At 40.5% G+C, this 20791-nt stretch overlaps 1 protein-coding gene across 5 annotated transcripts in view; it reads left to right on the plus strand.

The window, feature by feature from the left end:
- PKP4 (plakophilin 4) overlaps nucleotides 1-20791 on the plus strand; it is an 88004-nt gene that overhangs the window by 52624 nt on the left and 14589 nt on the right. For 3 of the 5 annotated variants that reach the window (XM_081005880.1, XM_081005882.1, XM_081005883.1), the window contains exons 5-12: nucleotides 1017-1148; nucleotides 1252-1442; nucleotides 2665-3223; nucleotides 7284-7475; nucleotides 9181-9400; nucleotides 9658-9790; nucleotides 10676-10889; nucleotides 19411-19594. In XM_081005880.1, coding sequence (XP_080862006.1) covers nucleotides 1017-1148; nucleotides 1252-1442; nucleotides 2665-3223; nucleotides 7284-7475; nucleotides 9181-9400; nucleotides 9658-9790; nucleotides 10676-10889; nucleotides 19411-19594 — 1825 coding nt within the window. The remainder of the gene's footprint in view (nucleotides 1-1016; nucleotides 1149-1251; nucleotides 1443-2664; nucleotides 3224-7283; nucleotides 7476-9180; nucleotides 9401-9657; nucleotides 9791-10675; nucleotides 10890-19410; nucleotides 19595-20791) is intronic. The other 2 variants (XM_081005884.1, XM_081005881.1) reach the window with 2 other exon arrangements.

Below are 20791 nucleotides of genomic sequence, written 5' to 3' on the forward strand. Positions count from 1 at the left end.
TGGCAGATTTTTGTTTAAAAGAACTGCGCAAATTCTGTTTTGAAAAGGCCTGACTTGAAAAGGCAATTCACCCTGAAACCCTTTAAGTAAATTACAGCTGTACCTTGGATCTCAAACGTCTTGGTTCCCGAACAAATCAGCTCCCAAACGATTGAAACCCAGAAGTGAGTGTTCTGGTTTTCGAACAATTTTCAGAAGCCGAAAATCTGGCGCAGCTTCCGCGACTTCTGTCTGGCTGCAGAATGCTCCTGCAGCTAATCGGAAGCTGCGCCTTGGTTTTCAACTGGTTCCAGGAGTCGAACGGACTCCCGGAATGCATTCTGTTCGAGAACCAAGGTACGACTGTAAAAGAAATTAGGGGCTATATAGCCTTGTGCATCAGCCTTGCCTACAGGATGTCTCAGATTCAATCTCCAGCATCTCCATGCAGGGCTGGGAGAAACCTCTGCCTAAAATTCTGGAGAGCTGGTGTTTCATCAGGGAAGACTAAACTAGATGGACCAATTGTCTGAGTCCTTATAGGGAAGCTTCCTATGTTCCTAAGTTACTGGATGGGATTTGGCAGCAAGATAAGCTAATTCATATAGGAATCAGTTCCTGAATGTAAATTTGATCCCTTCTGGTATCTTTTCAATCATGCTTTCTCTTTCAAGCCAGAGATTTCTTTTTTTAAAAAAAAAAAGTATATTTGTTTTATGCTTAAAGTTCAAGAATGAATATCACAGCTGACAATATGTTCTTCAGTTAACAGTTTCAGAATTTTCCTTCTTTGGAAGTGTGTACTGTTGAGCTTTCAAAACTGACAAGAAAACACCACCTCCACAAATGGTCTTTTCTTTTATGTCTTTCTCAGAATTGAATGTTCATATACAAAGCTATTGCTCTTGCACAATTGTCTAAAATTGCTCTGCAGATGGTATGTAGAATAGAACTGAGCTGAAATGGTGAAGCTGTACCAGCTTGCAGATGCGTATAGATGTAGATATTATTATTGACTAACAAAACTCTGCTTTCAGATTTGCCAAACACAGGTGTAAATAAACTCAGAGCATCTGAGAGTGTTCATATTACTTCTTATCATGTTGGAACAGAGCCAGAACAAGGGAATCTCTACTCCCCAGAGCAAACATCGCTCCATGAAAGTGAGGGTCTGTTATATACATTTTAAATAAACTGAGATTTATCAATCTGGTCTTGTTTTTATTCATAACTGTGTAATAACTTCAAGTTCGTTGTGCTTTTTATCTTTAGGATCAGTGGGTAACTCTAGGAGTTCGACACAAATGAATTCTTATTCCGACAGTGGATACCAGGAAGTAAGCAGTTTTCACAACAGCCAGAACCTGATAAAGGGAGAGAACAGACAGCAACATTCCTTTATCGGAGCAAATAATAACCATTTGGTGAGAAGCTCAAGGGCTGAAGGACAGGCTTTGGTTCAGGTACATGTAACTCCAAAAATATATTAAAGGAAAGCTGATGAAATAAATAAATATACTAATATAGATATGGTGTAAAAGTAATATAAATATGAATGTAATACCCAATACTATAATTTACTTACCTTGATAAATCATTTGTATTCTACATCTTCAACCACAACAGTCCTCTGACTGGCTTAAAATTATATAAGAATAAATAAAACACTATTTATTTCATTTCGTTTCATTTCTATATCACCTTTATCTTCCAAGGATCTCATCAAAACAGTGGGGGAGGGGTGTAAAAAGAAAACACCAATTAAAAGCAAACAGCGCTTCTATAAATGGCATAAGACAATATAACACTAAATAATGGAGCAAAGCTTCAAGGTCATACTTCCCTTCTAAACATTTGTGGTTGAGGGACGGGTCACCAGCATTTAGTTCCACTTTCCAGGAATCCTTGGTTGCCATTACATGTCATTACTGGTTCATACGCCAGGATTTTTAGAAAGGTGAACTAAATGCTCGCAACATTCTCTCAGTTACACAGGAGGAGAGAATGGGAGGGCATGGAAGTCCAAGACTTTGTTCAGCCTAATTCCAGCTTTTGTAGAATGACATTGGGCTGTGCAGTGTTAATGGTAACTTATTTATTAGGCTTATTAATAAGACATGAAAAAGGCAAAGACTAAATGGAGAAAATAGTTCTATAGGATTTTGGTGACACATTTGCTGTAAAAAAAAAAGGAAAAGGAAAGTGGAACATCAAGATTAAAGCTACATCTATACTACAACATTTAAGCGCAATCCAAAGGATGTTACTCTTTTGGCCCCTCTCAAGGAACTCTGGAAATTAATAGTTTCGCTTGGCTGTGGATGCCAAAGAGGATTCTTGTTGTTCTTTAAGAATGCATCCTTGACGGAAGTTACAATAGATAAACTTAATTTAAAACATTTTAGGCGGAATCCAGCAAACATTAAGCATTTTAAGTCCCGCTGATTTCAGTGCAGAGACTGAGAAGTACAATTCTGTGCATATCTGTTCAAGAGTCTAACTCCCAGATGAATGTGTAGAGAATTGAAACCTTTAAAACATGAGCTTAACTCTCCGTTTTAAAACCAAAGGGACTGAACTCTAGTGCAAATGCGCCCGCAAAGGAATTTTCAAGCAAAAATGTTGATCTTTTACACTGGCTGATGGCTTTGTGCACCAAAATGATACGTGGTTCCTTTTGAACAGGCATCCTCAAACATAGCTGCCAACCGAGCCATGAGACGCGTAAGTTCTGTTCCATCGAGGGCCCAGTCTCCCTCATATGTGACCACCGCAGGCATTTCTCCTTCAAGGGGATCACTCAGAACTTCTTTAGGGAGTGGCTATGGCTCACCATCCGTTACTGAGTCGCGATCTCTTAATTCTAATGTGTTTTCATCTACAACATTGCCTGTACAACGAGCAGCATCTCCGTTTACCACACAGAGGCCAGCTTCGCCTATCGCAGTGCGCAGAGTTGGCTCGGTCACATCCAGGCAGTCAACCAACCCAAATGGAGGAACTCCCCAGTACCAGCCCGCTGTCAGAGTTGGGTCCCCTCTTACGCTAAATGACACACAGACAAGAGTGGCCTCTCCACCCCAAACCCAAGTTGGATCTTCATCGCCAAAACGTTCTGGGATGACCGCCGTTCCACAACATCTGGGGACAACATTACAACGGACACTTCATGATATCGAGCAATATGCACAGCAGTACGATATATATGAAAAAATGGTCCCACCCCGTCCAGATAGCCTTACAGGTTAGTAAAAAGGTAAAGACACAACTTAAAACTTTGCGCGAACCTGTAAATACAATGAATTGCACTGTTGGCAAGAGGAGCTGTAATATGCCATTACTGATGCTTGAAATGCTGTTATAGGCACAGTGCCTGCACATGAGGAATCTGCACAGGACCAACAACACAATACAGGATTTTATGACCTCATTTTAAATCGGGATATTTTTTCAAAGGGTAGGAATCGGATGTTAGATGTCTCTGAAAAGCTTATTGATTTCACTGAAAGGAAGACTGAAGTTGCTTCTTTGAATGTGTTTGTAGTTCCACAGACTTGTTTCAGTAGATATTTTCAGAATTAATCGCTTCATTTCTCATCACAAAGGATGAAATGTTATACTGTGGAGGCTTAGCAGTTTTATTTTATTTTTAATTTGTTTCTGTTGAAAGATTTTCATGGATAAACAAATGAACCTATAGGGTCTCTGTTTTCAATTCATAGAGTCCTTTCTACAGGTCAGCTACATTTGGTGTGAAACGCTTTTGTCATAGGCATTTTGAAGTTGTGGGGGAGAGCAAAGTGTGGAGAGGGGGGAAGAAAGAAGGGGGTATAATGATCTTTCATTCTTTTGCATAGTGTATGTGCAGAGTTTTGTGTCAGCGTCAGGCGGGTAGGTTCTTTGTTTGCTTTTGCTGGCAATGCGAGATGTTGGAGAACCCAGAATAAGGTTGGTTGCATTCAGTTGATTGCCGTGAGCTTGGTTTGTGTGTGAGAGGGGGAGGGACATTCTTCAGTTGAAAACAATGAGCTTCAGTTATTCCGTATTTTCTACAAACAGTTTTTAAATGCACAGAAAAAATATACTTAATGCCTTAATAAAATGATTGCTTATGGGCATAAGTGCTCTACTGTATACACGATAATTTCAGCTGCCTGCAAGATCTTCATTTGGATGGAGGGATCCAGTTCATCCCTATAGGAGTGGGTGCGCACATTCGGCCACTCCACCCAGATGACTGATGAAGACAGGACGTACAAGTGCATTATGCGTATCTGAGCACATGCAGATCGTTGGGTGGGGATTTAGGAAGTATTCACCACTTTGTTTAGCCTGCAGGGGTCTAAACATGTACAACTTGCATTAGATTGTGACCTATAAATAAGAAGTGCAAATAAAATACCACCATGGATTGCCATTCTTTCATTTTAAAATTTGTTCCCATATGAATGAATTTAAGCTACCTCTATTCAACTTGGAGACAAACAGTGCCATGAATATCCCTGTCAAAAATGATCTTGCATTTGAAAAAAGCAGGTATCGGGCCTGAAATATATGAAAACTACCTATACTGTTGATATGCACTGCATAATTAACTGCAATTTATGTGTTCCTGACTCCCTCTGTGCAATACTTGAAGGGATTTGTATTTCCTTATTACTTCTGGGCACACAAGCAATGAATCATTAAACAATCCAGAGGCAGACCTCAGTATAGGTATCAGGTTTTCATATACCACGTAATCTGTGACTGACCACATATAATATGGAAAAAAATAGGAAGCAAGCAAGAGAAACACACTTTGTTTAATGACAGGAAGTGCAAGCAATGACTGCTTGCTTGAAATTTAGTTCTCACTTTTGTCAAATGTAGCTAGTGCATTTCAAAATATGAAAAAAGACCTCATGCATTGTGCCAATGATTTTGAAGTAGAACAATGCTGCCTGTATATTACTCATATAGCAAAGTCCTAATGCCCTGATTAAAAGTGCCTTAACAGCAAATATTTAGATGCCAATCTACTTGAAAGGGTGCTGAAAGCCTTGACTTAATATGTTTAAGAATGCTGTGCCAAGCAGCTAAATATGAATGACTTTTTAATCAGTCTTTTGATATCACAGTCTTGAATCTTCTAGTTATTTCATAGTGAAGATGTAGTAGTATAATTTTTCAAACCTTTCAAAACACAAAGCCTTTCAAATTATTCTTAGATAGATTTTGCTAGATTCCATTTCTTAATACTGTTAATCTTCACACAATATCCATAACCTCAGTGGTTGCCACTGTAGTCCTAAACCCTTGCACCAGCGTAATGACTTGTGAATCTGGCATATGATGTTTTTATGACATTGCACTGGTGTTGAAATGAGTCCTGACAAAACCAGGAGCAATTGAGAAAGGAAGAAAGGAAGAAAGAATAATTGTATTACTTAATAGGACCAACAGATGGAAGGCTGAAGGTTTAACAACACATCTGAACCAGTTGTTACCACAATACGATTCAGCAAAGAACAAATATTGACATTTGCAAATATCATGGTTAGTAGCTCAATCAGGTTGTCTTCTCACACATTGCCTTCGTTTTTTTTAAAAAAAAACTCTTACAGTACAGTGGTACGTCTGGTTATGAACTTAATTCGTTCTGGAGGTCCATTCTTAACCTGAAACCATTCTTAACCTGAGGTACCACTTTAGCTAATGGGGCCTCCCGCTGCCACCGCACCACCAGCACGCGATTTCTGTTCTCATCCTGAGGCAAAGTTCTTAACCCAAGGTACTACTTCCGGGTTAGCGGAGTCTGTAACCCGAAGTGTTTGCAACCCGAGGTACCACTGTATAGCATATTTAACTAGAATAGATTCTTCGCTATAATGACTGTTGTGATTTTTAAGAGCCAATGCAGCTTTGTATTTTATAATAGAAAGAATGAAATCCTTAAAAATAAGGTTTTGCATAGCCTCAGACCAGATGGACAGCAAAGCAGGTTCTTATGTCATAGGGTTGATATGTTGTACAAGTGCTGATATTTCGTGAAGCATGCACTGACAGAATACTTGGATCACTGGACATCCCCACTAAATCCTCATTTTTAAAAGGCACATGTCCCCTTAGTTCAGTTCCTCCTACACCATAGGGTCGCTTAAGCTGCAAGGTAGATTGTTTCATCACACGTTAAAGAAAGGAAGATTTTGTTGCTGGAGGCTAAGCTAGTACAACCCCCTTGCAGTTTAAATAATTGGCAGCTGACTGACAGACTGTGCTCTTGCCAGATGAATCTATGTGGGTCTACATTAAATGAAATAAAAAATAAAGACTATTATGGCTTTTCCATTGTTCATGGGTGGTACAAAATGACCATTATGGGCCTGACCCAAAACTTTTGCAGCATCCACAACATTCCCCAGAGCACAGTAAATAAGGTGTAAGAGACCAAGGCCTTCTGCAAATTTTCTTCCATTGTCGCATGTTTTTAAAATGGTTGTTGCCATTATACAAACTATAGCACAGAGGCTTTAAAATACCATAATCTTCTGTCACCTTGAACAATGTGTGCAGTTCTAGCTGCCACTTTTTAACAAAGAAACTATAGAGCCGGTAAAAGGCAAGAAATAAGAGTACAAAAATCATTAGGCTTGTAGATAAGCTACAAGGAGAGGTTTAAATTGGAATTTTTCACTTTAGATGGAAAATAAAAGATAGGATAACTGAAAGAAGAAGATAAGATCCTAAATCTTGCATAAAAACGGAACAGGAAACGTGGATGCTCTGTTCAAAAACATGTGACTGAGTGGGCCTGGAGTGAAATTATTGTAAGACTTACAAAGGCATCTTGAAGCACATTTTGATTTTCCCCACTCACTTTCTTATGCACAAAATAATTTCGTTGGAGGCCTTGTTAGGAACAGGTGAGACCAGGCCTGAACTAGCCATCTGGCAGTTCTGGTAAAGGCCAGAGGGACCAATGCGCTCAAAAGTTGAAGGGATGATCTTTGTGAAAACAAAACACAAACCAATAACCCTGTCCCTGCCTACTTCCTCCCCCCCTTTGCTCTTGCATGGGACAGGGAGAACGGCAAAAGTTATAGGTGCCACCTATCTCTGAAGAGATCTGTTTGAAATACAGATTAACATATATATTAATTTCTTCCTTGATAGAATTTTAGGCTGCGATTAGAAGATGAGATATGCATATGCGTGGGAGAGTCACATGCGTAGTTGGAGCCTAAAAGATTGCAATATGAAAATGGGGATTTGTTTGTGAAGATTGCAGTTGCCACATACTCACATTTCCCTTTTCCGTCTAGGCTTGAGGAGTTCATATGCTAGTCAGCACAGCCAACTTGGTCAAGAGCTGCGTTCGACGTTGTCTCCTGATCTGCACATCACCCCTATATATGAAGGTAGAACTTATTACAGTCCGGTGTACCACAGTCCAAATCATGGAACTGCTGATGTCCCCCAAGGATCCCAAACAGCGTTATATCGAACTGGATCTGGTAAGTGTGAAATCCCTGTTGTCCCCAAATCTAAATTGGCTACAAGAGTATGGGGAACTATTTTATCACCCCATGTTCGTTGGAGAATAATACTGAAATAATATGACAGCGTGTACTTGAAACCATAAAGTTTAGAAAAAGGAAACCCCAATTCATAAACTTTCCTTCCCCCACAGATTTGGTGGGGAGGGGTGCTAAAGGACACAGCTATCTTCCTGCTTTCTCTATCTGGAAGGAAGTTGGGTAGGTCCAGAAGTGCATAGATGCTTGAAGGAGCATCTGGCTAGAAGGGAATGTTGCACTCATAGAGGGAGCAATCAGCACACACACCACCTGCCACTGTAAAGGGGCCATAAGACTTACCTCTGCTATAGGCAATCTTTTAAAAATAGCCTTGAACGTCACATACCATCCAATTCGGCCTACCCTCCCTTAGAGGAGGTTACAGGACTATTAATTTTCAAGATCCTTAGTTTTGGCAGCATTAAAAAAGCATTAAAAACAATATTTTAAAAAAATACTTTTAAATGTGCGATCCATTTAGCTGCTCTGTATTATTTGTCACCTTTATAACTGACCCCATCAGTTCAGAATTGAGTAATAACGCATTGAAATAAGAAATTGAAAATCCCATCACCATTCAAATCATGGCCAAATTCCATCAGCATTCAAATTAAGCTATCAAAGTAACGTACAGTGAAATTGCTAAAATTAAAACACTAGGGTTTGGATCCTAGCTAACTTAATTCAAGGAAGGGAAAATTCCCCAGTCCCTCTTTGCCCCTGCGGCCACTTGCGCTGCTTAAAAGGCCTCTCTGGAGGGTAGCCCGCCTCCCCAATAGACAGTATGCAATGGGACATGGCTAGCTGCTGCGGGGAGGGGAACTAGCCCAAATGACTTAAGCCCAAAATGGGACTCCTAGAAGTTTTGTGTGCTGCATCCCACCCCCAAGATATAGACTCTTAAAGGGCACAAGTGGCTGCCATTATGGAAGAAGCGATGTGCAGCTTCACTTCTTTGAACTTCCTTAAGTAATGGTATCTTAGATCCAAGCCAATCTAAACCCCAGTCCATCTGTCCCTCACCATGCCAGCTTAAAGAAAAGCATATTCCATTGCTTCCAAAAGGTTTTGTTGAGTTTCAGAAGGAAGGAGATCAGATAATAAATCTGTGTGTGTGTGTGTGTGTGTGTGTGTGTGTGTGTGTCTGTCTGCATACTTCTTCTCTGGCGATCATTCGTAGCCGAGTAAGATTGTTTTCCATAAACACGGTTTTAACAATGAGTTCGTAAGTGACTGTGGAGGCCAATTCTGGATCCACACGTCCTTCCACAGTGGGGACATTGGTTTCCTGGCAGGAGTTGATCATGGTGTGGAATTGCCAAGCGTGCCTTCCTCTTAGCACGTTTCTCCCTTGCGTCCTGAGTTCTAGTGTCTTCAAAGCCCATGACACCTTTGGTAAAGGCTGTTCTCCAACTGGAGCACTCACAGGCCAGTGTTTCCCAGTTGTCAGTGTTCATACTACATTTTTTTAGATTTGCCTTGAGGCAGTCTTTAAACCTCTTTTGCTGACCACCAGCATTGTGCGTTCCATTTTTAAGTTTGGAATAGGGTAGTTCCTTTGGAAGACGATCATCATACAGACGCACAACAACACATACGGACACACAACAACAACAATCTTGATATTTGTTTTATGTTCCAGGTGTTGGAAATCTACAAAGGTCATCCAGTCAGCGTAGCACTCTTACATACCAAAGAAATAATTATGCTCTGAACACAACAGCTACCTACGCAGAACCCTACAGGTCGCTTCATTATCGGCTCTCTGAGTCCAGCTACAACAGGATGCAGCAGCATGTGCCTCCTGCTGATGATGGTACCACAAGATCTCCATCCATAGACAGCATCCAGAAAGATCCCAGGCAAGCATACCTCATACTTGTAACAAATTGCCCACAGTTGCCATAGTGAAATAATTCTAAATCGATTCCTGTTACTTAGACTTTCCATTGCTAATCTTTGAGACTGTGTTTAGTTCACCATTGGAAATTTAGTTATACACAAATCTTTGTAAAATGTTGTCAGCGGGTGGACTGGGTTAACTCATTGCAGGCTGAAAATGTTATATATAACACACACGAATTCACACTTTGCTTTGAACTCTGCTTATCCAATGAAGAGAATTTGCATGGCGGGATCCAGAATTACCTGAGGTCATCCACATGCTTCAGCATCAGTTCCCATCAGTTCAAGCCAACGCTGCGGCCTACCTACAGCACCTGTGTTTTGGAGATAACAAAATAAAAACCGAGGTACGCTATAGATGCCTTATTGGAAAACCCTCAGAGAAGAACATTGTAGAGCGGTTTTAAATTTTGAAGTTTCCGTCAAATTGGTACCTATTGATAAACTTACACTGCAAACGCAGGTTCATGCTTCTAGGGTTTTACTGTACTGATAGTGAAAATGCTGGGCCATCTTTTTGACTGCTTCCTTTAAATTTTGATTTCTGTGCACACTTGCTTGGAAGCAAGGCCCTTTGAACTCAGCAGGACTTAATTCTGAGTAAATATCTGGATTATGTGGGACAATAAACAGAAGCTGAATCCTGAAAATACAAAGGTGTAATTGTGACCCAAGTTCTCATGTCTTGGAGATGGGGGGCCCTTTTTGACAGAGACGTTATGTTTCAATTGTTGTAAACCACCCTGGGATCTTGGAGAAGGAGGAGAAATTATAACATAAGGCCTAGCTAATGGCTTTTTAAAAATCATTTTATTCTGCAGCTATTTAAAAAACAATGTTTCTATCAATTAGCAGAGAAATCACTACCTGAATATTTATTATGTTTTCCAATAAACTTTGCATATGTGAAACGGAGGGGAACAGTGCTTTATGACTTGAATTTTGGGGAGTGTGCTTCCCTGTATTATTGGTCACCTTATTGTTGTCTTCACAGAGTAGCTATGTTTTCCATTGTTACTGAGTAGATCTATCACTTTGATCACATTTTTCCTGTAGTCAATTATATTCTGTATTTTAAGAACCTAAGGGTCATATCCAACACTTCTGCTAGCCCATCAGACTCTCTCCTGCACAACAGAACTTTATCCTTTCCTCTCCCCTGAAGCCCACCGCACACCCTCAGAATCTGCTCTCTTTGTGTATTAATGGAATCCGGTCCACATATTTTCTAGGTATGTAGGTTAGGAGGAATCAAACATCTGGTTGACCTGTTGGACCACAGAGTCATTGAAGTTCAAAAAAACGCTTGCGGTGCATTGCGGAATCTGGTGTACGGAAAGTCGACAGATGAAAATAAAATAGCAATGAAAAACGTCGGAGGGATCCCTGCACTTTTACGATTGCTAAGAAAATCCATTGATGCAGAAGTAAGAGAACTTGTCACAGGTAAAGTTTCAATAGACAGGAAATAAATGGCATTTAGTCAGGTGAAATGTTTCTGTGTGCAAGAAGAGGTTTTACTTTGAAATAACTTAGTTGAAAAGGTATCTAGTTGCTTGAACCTTTGCATGTCTGTTCAGAAGAATGTCACATTTATTTATGTGAGACCTACTGTGGTCAATGTGTCTAGGACAGGAGCCTTAGAAGCTTCATGCAGGCATTTGGGGTTGCAGCTACACACACACACACACACACTCCAATAGACTTTTTGTTACAGAATTTATTTTGTCACCTGCAGAGTAGTCCTGTCTCATGGCATTTTTCAAACAACAACTGGTCCTGGGCAGAATATTTGGTTTGGTTTGGGGACATTTTACTACTTCAAGGTACATTGAAATTCAGCTTGAGATGGAAAAACGTAGTCCTCCAAAATCGTTTTTTGTGAGGGCTTTTAAAAAATGTGTCTGGGTAAGTGCATCCTCCCTACGCATACACATACACATACACATACACATACACACACACACACAGAGAGAGAGAGAGAGAGAGAACAACTTATATTGCCATATATTGCCACATTGGCAATATAAGTTGTTCAGTACATCTGACAATCCACAGTTGTTCTGAGAAATTTCTTTGAATGTCTTCTGCAAGAGTGGATAAATTAATCTGTAGTACTCTTAGCTCCCATAGTTTGTTTTAAAGATTATTTTGGACCCTCAGGCAGTTAATACTTTCACATTTAGAACTCTCATTCATAAGGATTCATTATATTATTGAATCTCACAGTAGCAGTGTAATATTAGGATTCTATTGTGAATGACTTTATAAGTTGTTTCATGGTGATATAACATTTTTCGTAATTAGATTTTTTTTCATTTTCATCAAATGATTTCCTGAAGAATGTAGTCACCTTGACTAAAAAGAAAAAGAAAACTACAGTTCCGTGGTGTTGCACATGTCTGTAGGGGGAAGGCCAGCTCCCTGAATTCAACAGTATATTTCTGCTAATTGAATTTTGCTAAATTTGAGAAAGCTGTGTGCTTTGAGTCCAGAGATATTCCACATTCCAGAGGCACATCTTTCTCAACTCACTTTAGATGCCGCTGTTGCTCAAAGACCATCTTGACTATGACTTTATATAAATATGATCCCCTCTGAATTGGGAAAAAAAAATCTCCTTGACTTCTAATGCACGCACACAAGTATGTCATTGGATAATGTTGTGATCAACTGAAGTTTCAGAAAACTGCAACTGTTCCAAGTGTTAGAAAGTATTCAGCACATACGACAAAGTGTGAATCACACATTAGGCATTTAGCCAAATGAACTGCTGGGATGTTTCAGTAACCAAATTGTAAGGAGCGGGGGGCTGTGAACGCAAGTAGTAAATAAGACCAGACTTTCCTCCCTTTGTCTCTCCTCCGCCCACATCACTGCAAAATACCTCTGCCTGCTGCCTCTGTGGAGACATCTCCTAGTTCAGTGGGTACTGGTACTTCAAGTCTCATCAACATGGAGACAAGTTTGTGAAGGGATCCAGCAAGTTCTTCCATAGCTCCCAGGCTTGGTGGGCTGGCAGCTGCTGTGGCTCAGCAGACTAGCAGCTTCCTTCTCTGACTAGAAGGCAGAGACCAAGATCAAGAGAGCTTTGCTTAGGGTAGGAAGCACGCTAAAAGTCATCTGTGCCTGGCAGGTAGTCCTAAATATTTTTTTTAGGGCTGTGATGAAAGCCAAGCCGGTGCTGTTTGCATCTTTCACGTCAGCCTAACATATCTGACCTGTTAACTGCAGTCCTCTCAGAGGTTGCTGATTCATGCTTAGCCTTTAAAGTTCGCCAATGTGCCTACCACCCCTCCATATTTCTTGCAAGGCTCAAGCACTCTAGAGGTTTCTGCCTGGGCAACCCATTACCTTAGGGCAGGGTTTCCCAAACTTGGGTCTCCAGCTGTTTTTGGACTACAGTTCCCATCATCCCTGACCACTGGTCGTACTAGCTAGGGGTGATGGGAGTTGTAGTCCAAAAACAGCTGAAGACCCAAGTTTGGGAAACCGTGCCTTAGGGCGCAGTGCTGCTTATTTCTTCCCAGGCCTTTTTCCTTTTCCTTTTTTGTGAAAGTACGCAGGCATTCTTTTCAGTTAGCCCAGCAAGATAATCAAATCACAGCTTATACTGATAAATAAGTGCCATGTTGGTTATTTGCTTAAAATGCTGTGATTTAAACCCAGCTCAGATATTTCAAGCATAGCATAGGGCCGTTGGACCGGTGTGGCTAGCAGTTTATTATGTATGGCATGCGAACTTCACAGGAAAAAAAAGCTTTATCTGCTCACCTCATGGGGTGTACGCTGTTTTATTACCATTTCCCCCTTTCATTTATATTCCACCTTTCTATTGTTATGCAACCCCAGATGGCATACATGTAGTTCTCAGGTGATGGCCCAGCCACACAATGACCAAACCGAGGCCTCTGTAGCTTCAGCTACATGTGCCTACATATCGTATCCTGGGATCGCCAGTGCTTCTGCACTTTATGTGTACCACCAAACGAAAGGTTACAGCTGCTAACTCTAAGAGCCCAAATCACATGGGGGGGGGGTGGTTCTAGACACTACCACCTCTTAAGGGTGTTTCTTTCACTATGCACATAAAATAAAAACAACAACTGCACCATCGTGCAGGCTATAGTGAAGGTCCTCAGGGGTTTTTTTGCCCATGTCATTTCCTGTTAGGGAAGTTCTCACTCAACTTGGTTTGGTATCTGAAACAATCATGAAGGGGAAATAGATAAACAATACTAATTCCAAGGAAGAGATGGCCATTGCCTTGCTACTAGGAGTCTTGCAATACTCAGTTTATTTGCAATACTCAGGTGTTTATTGTCACTTTCACATTACTTTTAGCTGTAAGTGCTCTTTGTGTCAGAAATCCATACTGCAGAAAGATGGTATTTGACTAAACGTTTTAATATTTTAAGTCTTGCCTATAATCTCTGCTGCAGAATCACAAAGTTAGTGCATAGTCTTGGTTTCTGTGTTGCTGACATGGAAGAATAACCCGTACATTTCTCCACTTCCTCAAACAGCTTTATTCTGCCTAAGGGTGTTTTGTGTTTATTTCTTTGGAATCTCATTTTTCATGAGTTATACTCTCCATCACTAAAACCTGGTGTGATTTATTACTTTTGAAATTACAGAGGCAGTTAACGGACCTTATCTTAGAGTATGTTGGACACAAACACTTTATATTCATTCTTAGTACTTCTACATACATTTAAATTCTTAATACCCCATACCTTACACTTGGGGTGATGCAATCTAAAGCAAGTTATGCATGCCTAAGGCATGGAATCAGTTCTTAGCTGTGCTTGGGTAACACTGATTTCACAGAGAATTAGGTATGCTTCACTTTTCTCTGGATTGCACCTATGGCCCGTTCCCCCCCTTCCCCGTTCCCTTTATATTTCCCCTTAATATAAGCCAAGCACCGTTGCTAGAGAATATCAAGAAAGCACACAGCATGCATGCAACAATTATGCGTAGGGAGAGTAAGGAGAGGAGGAACCGCTGATTCAAATTCTGATGCCACCGCTAAATGGCTTGTTAAAATGGATCCAGGATACTTTGGGCCTTTGGTATCTTGGTAAAATAGTCTCTGACAAACATCCTAAAATGCTGCCAGGAACCTTTTTGTATTGTGCCATTTGTTTCACCAGGGAGTTTTTGAAGTAGCAAGAAAAAGAAAAAAGAAAGAAAGCATCTAATTTTATATTGACATCACTGTGTTTAACTGAACATAGAGGGAGGAGTATTTTGAGTATTCCGCCATTGCAAGCATTTCTGCTTGAAAGATGGAATGATTCCCCACTTTCCTCCTGACCCCACATCCCAAGTGGAATCAGGGAATGCATGTGGAAGAAGAGAAAGCCCCATTGTGCTAGTAGGAGACTGTACACAGGCTTTCACTAGCTCACTGGATTTGCTGAATTTGGCCCACAGTTACAGCTAAGCATCAGTTTGCCGCCCTGGGCTCCTTCAGGGGGAAAGAGCCAGGATATAAACTAAACACACACACACACACACACACACACACACACACACATACATATATGAAAAGAGAGCCTAGAGAGTGTTCTAAATAATTTTTGTATACAATTACTGTATTGATTCTCAACTTCGTAGTAGCACCTAAGACACATACCTTATCCAGAGAAGGAGATCTAGCACAACTGTCTGGTCCCACAGTATTAGTTGATAAATGACATAATTGCAACTTCTGTCACTGATGTTTTGGTCTGTGTTGATGGTTCTGAGCCAGTTGTGAATGGGATAAGAAGATCTTCCTCATCCAATAAAATGCTCAAAGTGCAGATATGCTGGTCAATCCATTCTAGCCACATTACTGGTTTGTGTTAAATGCACATTAATAAATTGCCCCAGTAGAGAGATCACACACAAGTAAATGGGTCAAACATTCACCTTTGTGTAATTATTCATCATCCATGGTCAGTAGTGAGTACAGTAGGTGACACCCTACTTACTATTGTCAGAGGCTGATAAGTAGTTGTAACTATGCCTTCTCAAATCTGATAAGGCAACTTTTCCTGTCCGTAAGTCAGCTCAGCTGCTGATCAGTTGACAAAAGCACCTTTTAAATAATAAACATTATAAAACTAATGCTTATTTGGCTACCAGGAGTGGTGGAGAGGGACTCACAAACAACTTCTGAGTAACATTGTGAAGTAGATTTGTTGCTACGCCTAACACAGGATTGCTTTGAGGGAAGAACAACTTTATATAAAAGCGAACACTTCATTACTATGTTCAAAACTGAAGTGCAATATTTGTGGATTCCCCCCCCACCAAAAATCTGTATTCAAAATGCCTAGTGGCCAATAAATGCCTGCACTTAATTGTGGAGAAAAGATATATGATGTTCTCAAGCATTATCTTCAAATCTTGGAAATTAATTTTTCATCTTCTGGAGTTGCAATTACACAATATTACTGACGGGGTTTTTTGTGGGGGGGAGGTTATATCCTACATGCTTTTATTTTATCTGATTTATGTGCTGCTTTTACTTTGTTACCTAAACTGAGTCCTAGAGATGGACTAGAATGCTATATGTTAAACAGCACAATGCCAAATCTTGGAAGAGATGCTATAGAGCATTTACCATAACATAGAGAGATGAATGAGGTGTCAAATTAGAAACCAGAATAGCGGCTTTACTAGTTCACCAAAAATAAAATATTTATAGAAACTGAAACAGTTAAAAAGAAATAAGGTATGTCTATAAGTGTGCATCTTTTAAACTGCTCTTGCTGTCGGCTGTAAGCGCTCTTGTTTCTTCATTGAAATGAACCCCATTCTTCTCCCTGGCAGCTATTGGCTGAATTGTAATGTCATGAAATGCTTCTAAACTTTCTAATGCAAAGATGGTAAATCTATGTCCCTCCATCAGCCCCAGCCAATGTGGCCAACGGTCAAAGGTTCCCCATCCCTGTTCTACTGATAAGAAATTAAACTGTCAGTATATGAAAAGTTACAGTTTTGGAGCACTTAATATAACATCTCACTGATGAAATTGGGTGCAGTTCTCATCTCAAGCCACGTGTACTCACTTTGGATGTGTTTTTCCACAACTCCAGATGATAGATGCTTGGTTGCTGAATGCAAGATCTGTATCTGGTGTGTAATCTGTCATTTAAAGCTGGACTAGAGGTACCCCGCAAGTCTTCACTGTTTGCATTTTAAAGGGGAAAAAATATGTTCGGATTATTGATTTTTTTCTACGCTAATACATCCATTGTTGAAATCCCAAATAGCATTTTCTACGCGCACAAGAATTGCATGTGGCACACCTTGTATTGTGGTGTGGAAACCTGGCAGTTGTATTTCTTGTTTCCTAGTAGTACTAATTGAAACAAAGTCTCCAGATTCCTGTGTTTTGGATGTGCAGGAGTTGATTGGGTAGACCGTGTAAGCCTGTCATTAGCAAATTGTTTGGGACTCATTTTCTTAACGTCTAGGTGATGAAAGGGCTTTTCTTTCCCTAGCAAACACCTTGCCCTTCAGCATATTATTATTTCCCCTCAAGTAGACAACATTTGGCAGATAACAAGATACAAATCTCATTCTTTCAAGCAAGCAATCAGCTCTTATTGACACTGAGCTAGGCAAGTCAGGCGACCTTGCAGTGTGGGCTGATCAATCATACATTCCTATACAATCAGCAGAGCACACAATATTTATATTTTGTAACCACTGACCTGTATATAGTTGCATGTCATAAAATTCTGTTCCCTCAAAATAGTAACAAAAATATAATGCCAGTATTTTAGTAGGCAAATAAGCAAATTGGGAGAGACTGGACTGGAATGAATTTGTACATACTGAATTTGCCACGCAGAGGTAGCATGGTTTGGAGCAGGCATAGGCAAACTCGGCCCTCCAGATGTTTTGGGACTACAACTCCCATGATCCCTAGCTAATAGGATCAGTGGTCAGGGATGATGGGAATTGTAATCCCAAAACATCTGGAGGGTTGAGTTTGCCTATGCCTGGCTTGGAGGATCAGAAGCAACCCATGTGCTTTCAAGCACCTTCATTCCTCTAAAATACAGCTCACCTCTCTATTGCCTTTTTAGCGTTAAACATAGGTTGCCATGACATCTAAATAGTCAAGCCGTGTTCAGCCATAAATGACGGTCTTGTTTTTGCTCGGTTTTTGGTTCTGTTCTGTTCTGTTCTGTTCATTTGTATTTTGTGTGGTCCCCTACTCAGGTCTAAGGAGGGGTTAACATGCAGGCGAAAGTGATGGTTAGTTGATGAAGGACCCTGTGTGAGAGGCAGGGAAGGGAAGATCTCCTAGGGTGGGAGGGTGGGAGAAGAAAGAGAGGTGAGAGCTGGAAGGGATCACTTTCCTCTGTGTGGGACAACTTAAGATTTACCTGTGAAAGAGGACTTCATATGCTTTCTCTTCTCTCTCTCTTTCCTTCTTCTTCTCTTTGTATTTGTTTAGCTTAGTTTTTTTTATTATTATAATGTATTATGAAAAGTCGTAATAAAATCTTACTCAAAAGACGAAGAACGACAAGCCGAGTTCCACTTACAGAACTGGGCTTTTCCAGTTCCTCCTTCACTCTGTGTTTGCTAAAACATGCTCCTGAGAATTGGAATCATCCAGACATCCGATGATACAGTGTGCCGCTTCAGGGGAGAAATCAACTGTGGGAAACATCTCTTGCATAAACTTTAAATGCATTACATAGGAACTACAGGCAGTGTTCACCTAACTAGCTGCTCCTTTTCCTTACCAGGGAAGAGTTGTTCGTTCTTTCTCTTCTTGATGAGTTGAGGGACATAATTTCAGTAGTTCTGTAACCTCATGCAAGATGAATCCGTTATGATTATTATTTTATACGCCCAATTATTTTGAAGGTAGCAAGTTCAACACAACCCAGAGTCTCTTGCTAATAAAATATTCGGAATCAGAAATGCCTCATAGTTTCTGAACCACTCTATATGTATTCTGTATTTCAGTTATGGTGGCAAGTTACTGTTGATCTCACACACTTTAGAATGTAAATACAACATTGTAGAATAAACCATCCTAGCTTGTCTCGATATGTATAATGTAGACTTCATTTTGCTTGAAGTTTAAGGTGCCCAGTACATTGGGATCTGGTTGGATTTTACTTGTTAACTGTAACAATGCAATCCTACAGCTGCCCACTCAGAAGTAAAATAGAGTAAAGTAGGTTAAATGGAAAGGACGCGGGTGGCGTTGTGGGTTAAACCACAGAGCCTAGGACTTGCCAATCAGAAGGTCAGCCGTTCGAATCCCCACGACGGGGTGAGCTCCCATTGCTCGGTCCCAGCTCCTGCCAACCTAGCAGTTCGAAAGCACGTCAAAGTGCAAGTAGATAAATAAGTACCGCTTCAGCAGGAAGGTAAACGGCGTTTACGTGTGCTGCTCTGGTTCGCCAGAAGCGGCTTAGTCATGCTGGCCACATGACCCGGAAGCTGTACGCCGGCTCCCTCGGCCAATAAAGTGAGAAGAGCGCCGCAACCCCAGAGTCATTCACGACTGGACCTAATGGTCAGGAGTCCCTTTACCTTTACTAGGTTAAATGGAGCTTTCTCTCAAGTCAGTGGGAATAGGATTGCAGCTGAAGTTTCACCACACAAATGGTCTGGTCTGCTGTCTGTCTGCTGCCTTTCAAAGTACTGCTTTTGTTTTATAAACGTGTCAGTGACTTTGCCCCTTCCTACTAGGGATACTTATTCCTCTCTTATGTTCTGTCATGATAACTTAAGGTCCACGAACTAAGCTGAAAAATGAGAGAGAGATGTTGCTTCTCATACTGTTGTCTTTTATGCTATGGAGTATTTGGTTTTTATTTCTTTTAAATGTGCTGTGTTTTAACTTGCTTTTACCACAACTATATGGTAAAGTTTGCAAGTTGAACCTAATGGTTCTAGCCATAAAATAATACTTGATGGATCTTTTCCCCCTCCACAGGCGTTCTCTGGAACTTGTCTTCATGCGATGCAGTAAAGATGACAATCATTCGAGATGCACTTTCAACGCTAACAAACACTGTGATAGTTCCTCATTCTGGTTGGAATAATTCTTCCTTTGATGATGATCATAAAATTAAATTCCAGACTTCTCTAGTTCTACGCAATACAACAGGATGCCTGAGGTAAATTGCTGTGTTTGTAGTAGTAATCTTAAAACAGCAATTTCTTATGCGGCCTTTGTAAACTAATCATTTCTTCCATCCAAGCTAATATGCTTTGCTTTTGCATAATGAAAAGAAGCAGACATGCAGATTTATATCCAAGGGCATGTTGTTTTATGATTGTGTGCTCTCTGTGTTTGTATTAAATGCTAATTATAGGGTTAAGTTGCGAGTTGCTTTGATGCCAAGTCATTTCTAGCAATTTAATCTTTAAGTTATTAACTGGTCACTACTGTGGTTCAGGCCATTCTATTAGTGTAAGCTTGAAAGAATTATTGCAGACTACACACATCGAAATCATCTAATGATAATTGCTGGTATTGAAGGAGCTACCAAAGGCCCATTTGGGTTGCTTCCCTTTTTCTTTAATCAGCAGAATCTTCCTCCTGTGCCCTATCCTGAGATGCTTTTTATAAGTCCCATCAGTTTCAGGTGTAATTTGTCACATGGTGTTAAGGGCTGCTTCTTCAAGAAGCACAATTCTAAAGCCCTCTTAGGCACCAGAACTAGTTGATTGGTTGTTTGATTTTGGCCACTCTGATTGAAGTCCAAATGAAGTTCAACAAATGACCAGAGCAACTCACTTAAAAACAAAAGACCAAGCTGAAACAGCCCCTTCCATTTTGCTGCTCAATCTTTGGGAGGTTTCTCGTAAGTTTGTTGAGGAAGGGGGAGCGTTCAAGGGTTGTGACACACATCTGCCCTATTGGTACAGCTCTTTTCAGTGGTCATTTCCCCTCATGAGATGTCCTAGAGAGGGCACTGCTCCAGTGAGTGCTGGCCTCCATTCTTTCCACCAGGAGTGCCTTACAGTAATGTAACATTGGGGCATTCTGGAGGAGAAATTTGTGGCTGCCAGGTAAGAGGAGCTCCACTGCTTTAAAAAACACACAAAAAAACCCAGTATCCTCCTCTCACAATTAAAGAGTTCCACTACAACCTTCCATCTAATCCCCTCCAAACATTTGTGCCTTTTTCCATTAAACCATGGCTAAGGAAGCTTAACAGTGATGTTGTAATTGACAATTTGCCAACAAACCAGTATCAGAAATCATGATTTGGAGCAACCATATGGGAAATGTCAAAAAGGATATTGTGGCCAGGATGCAAGCCAGGATCATCCTTAGCCGTGTAAACCATGAAGCCTTGTTTATCAAG

Source organism: Podarcis pityusensis (assembly GCF_964106645.2).
Source record: "Podarcis pityusensis genome assembly, chromosome: 1".
Lineage (NCBI taxonomy): Eukaryota > Metazoa > Chordata > Lepidosauria > Squamata > Lacertidae > Podarcis > Podarcis pityusensis.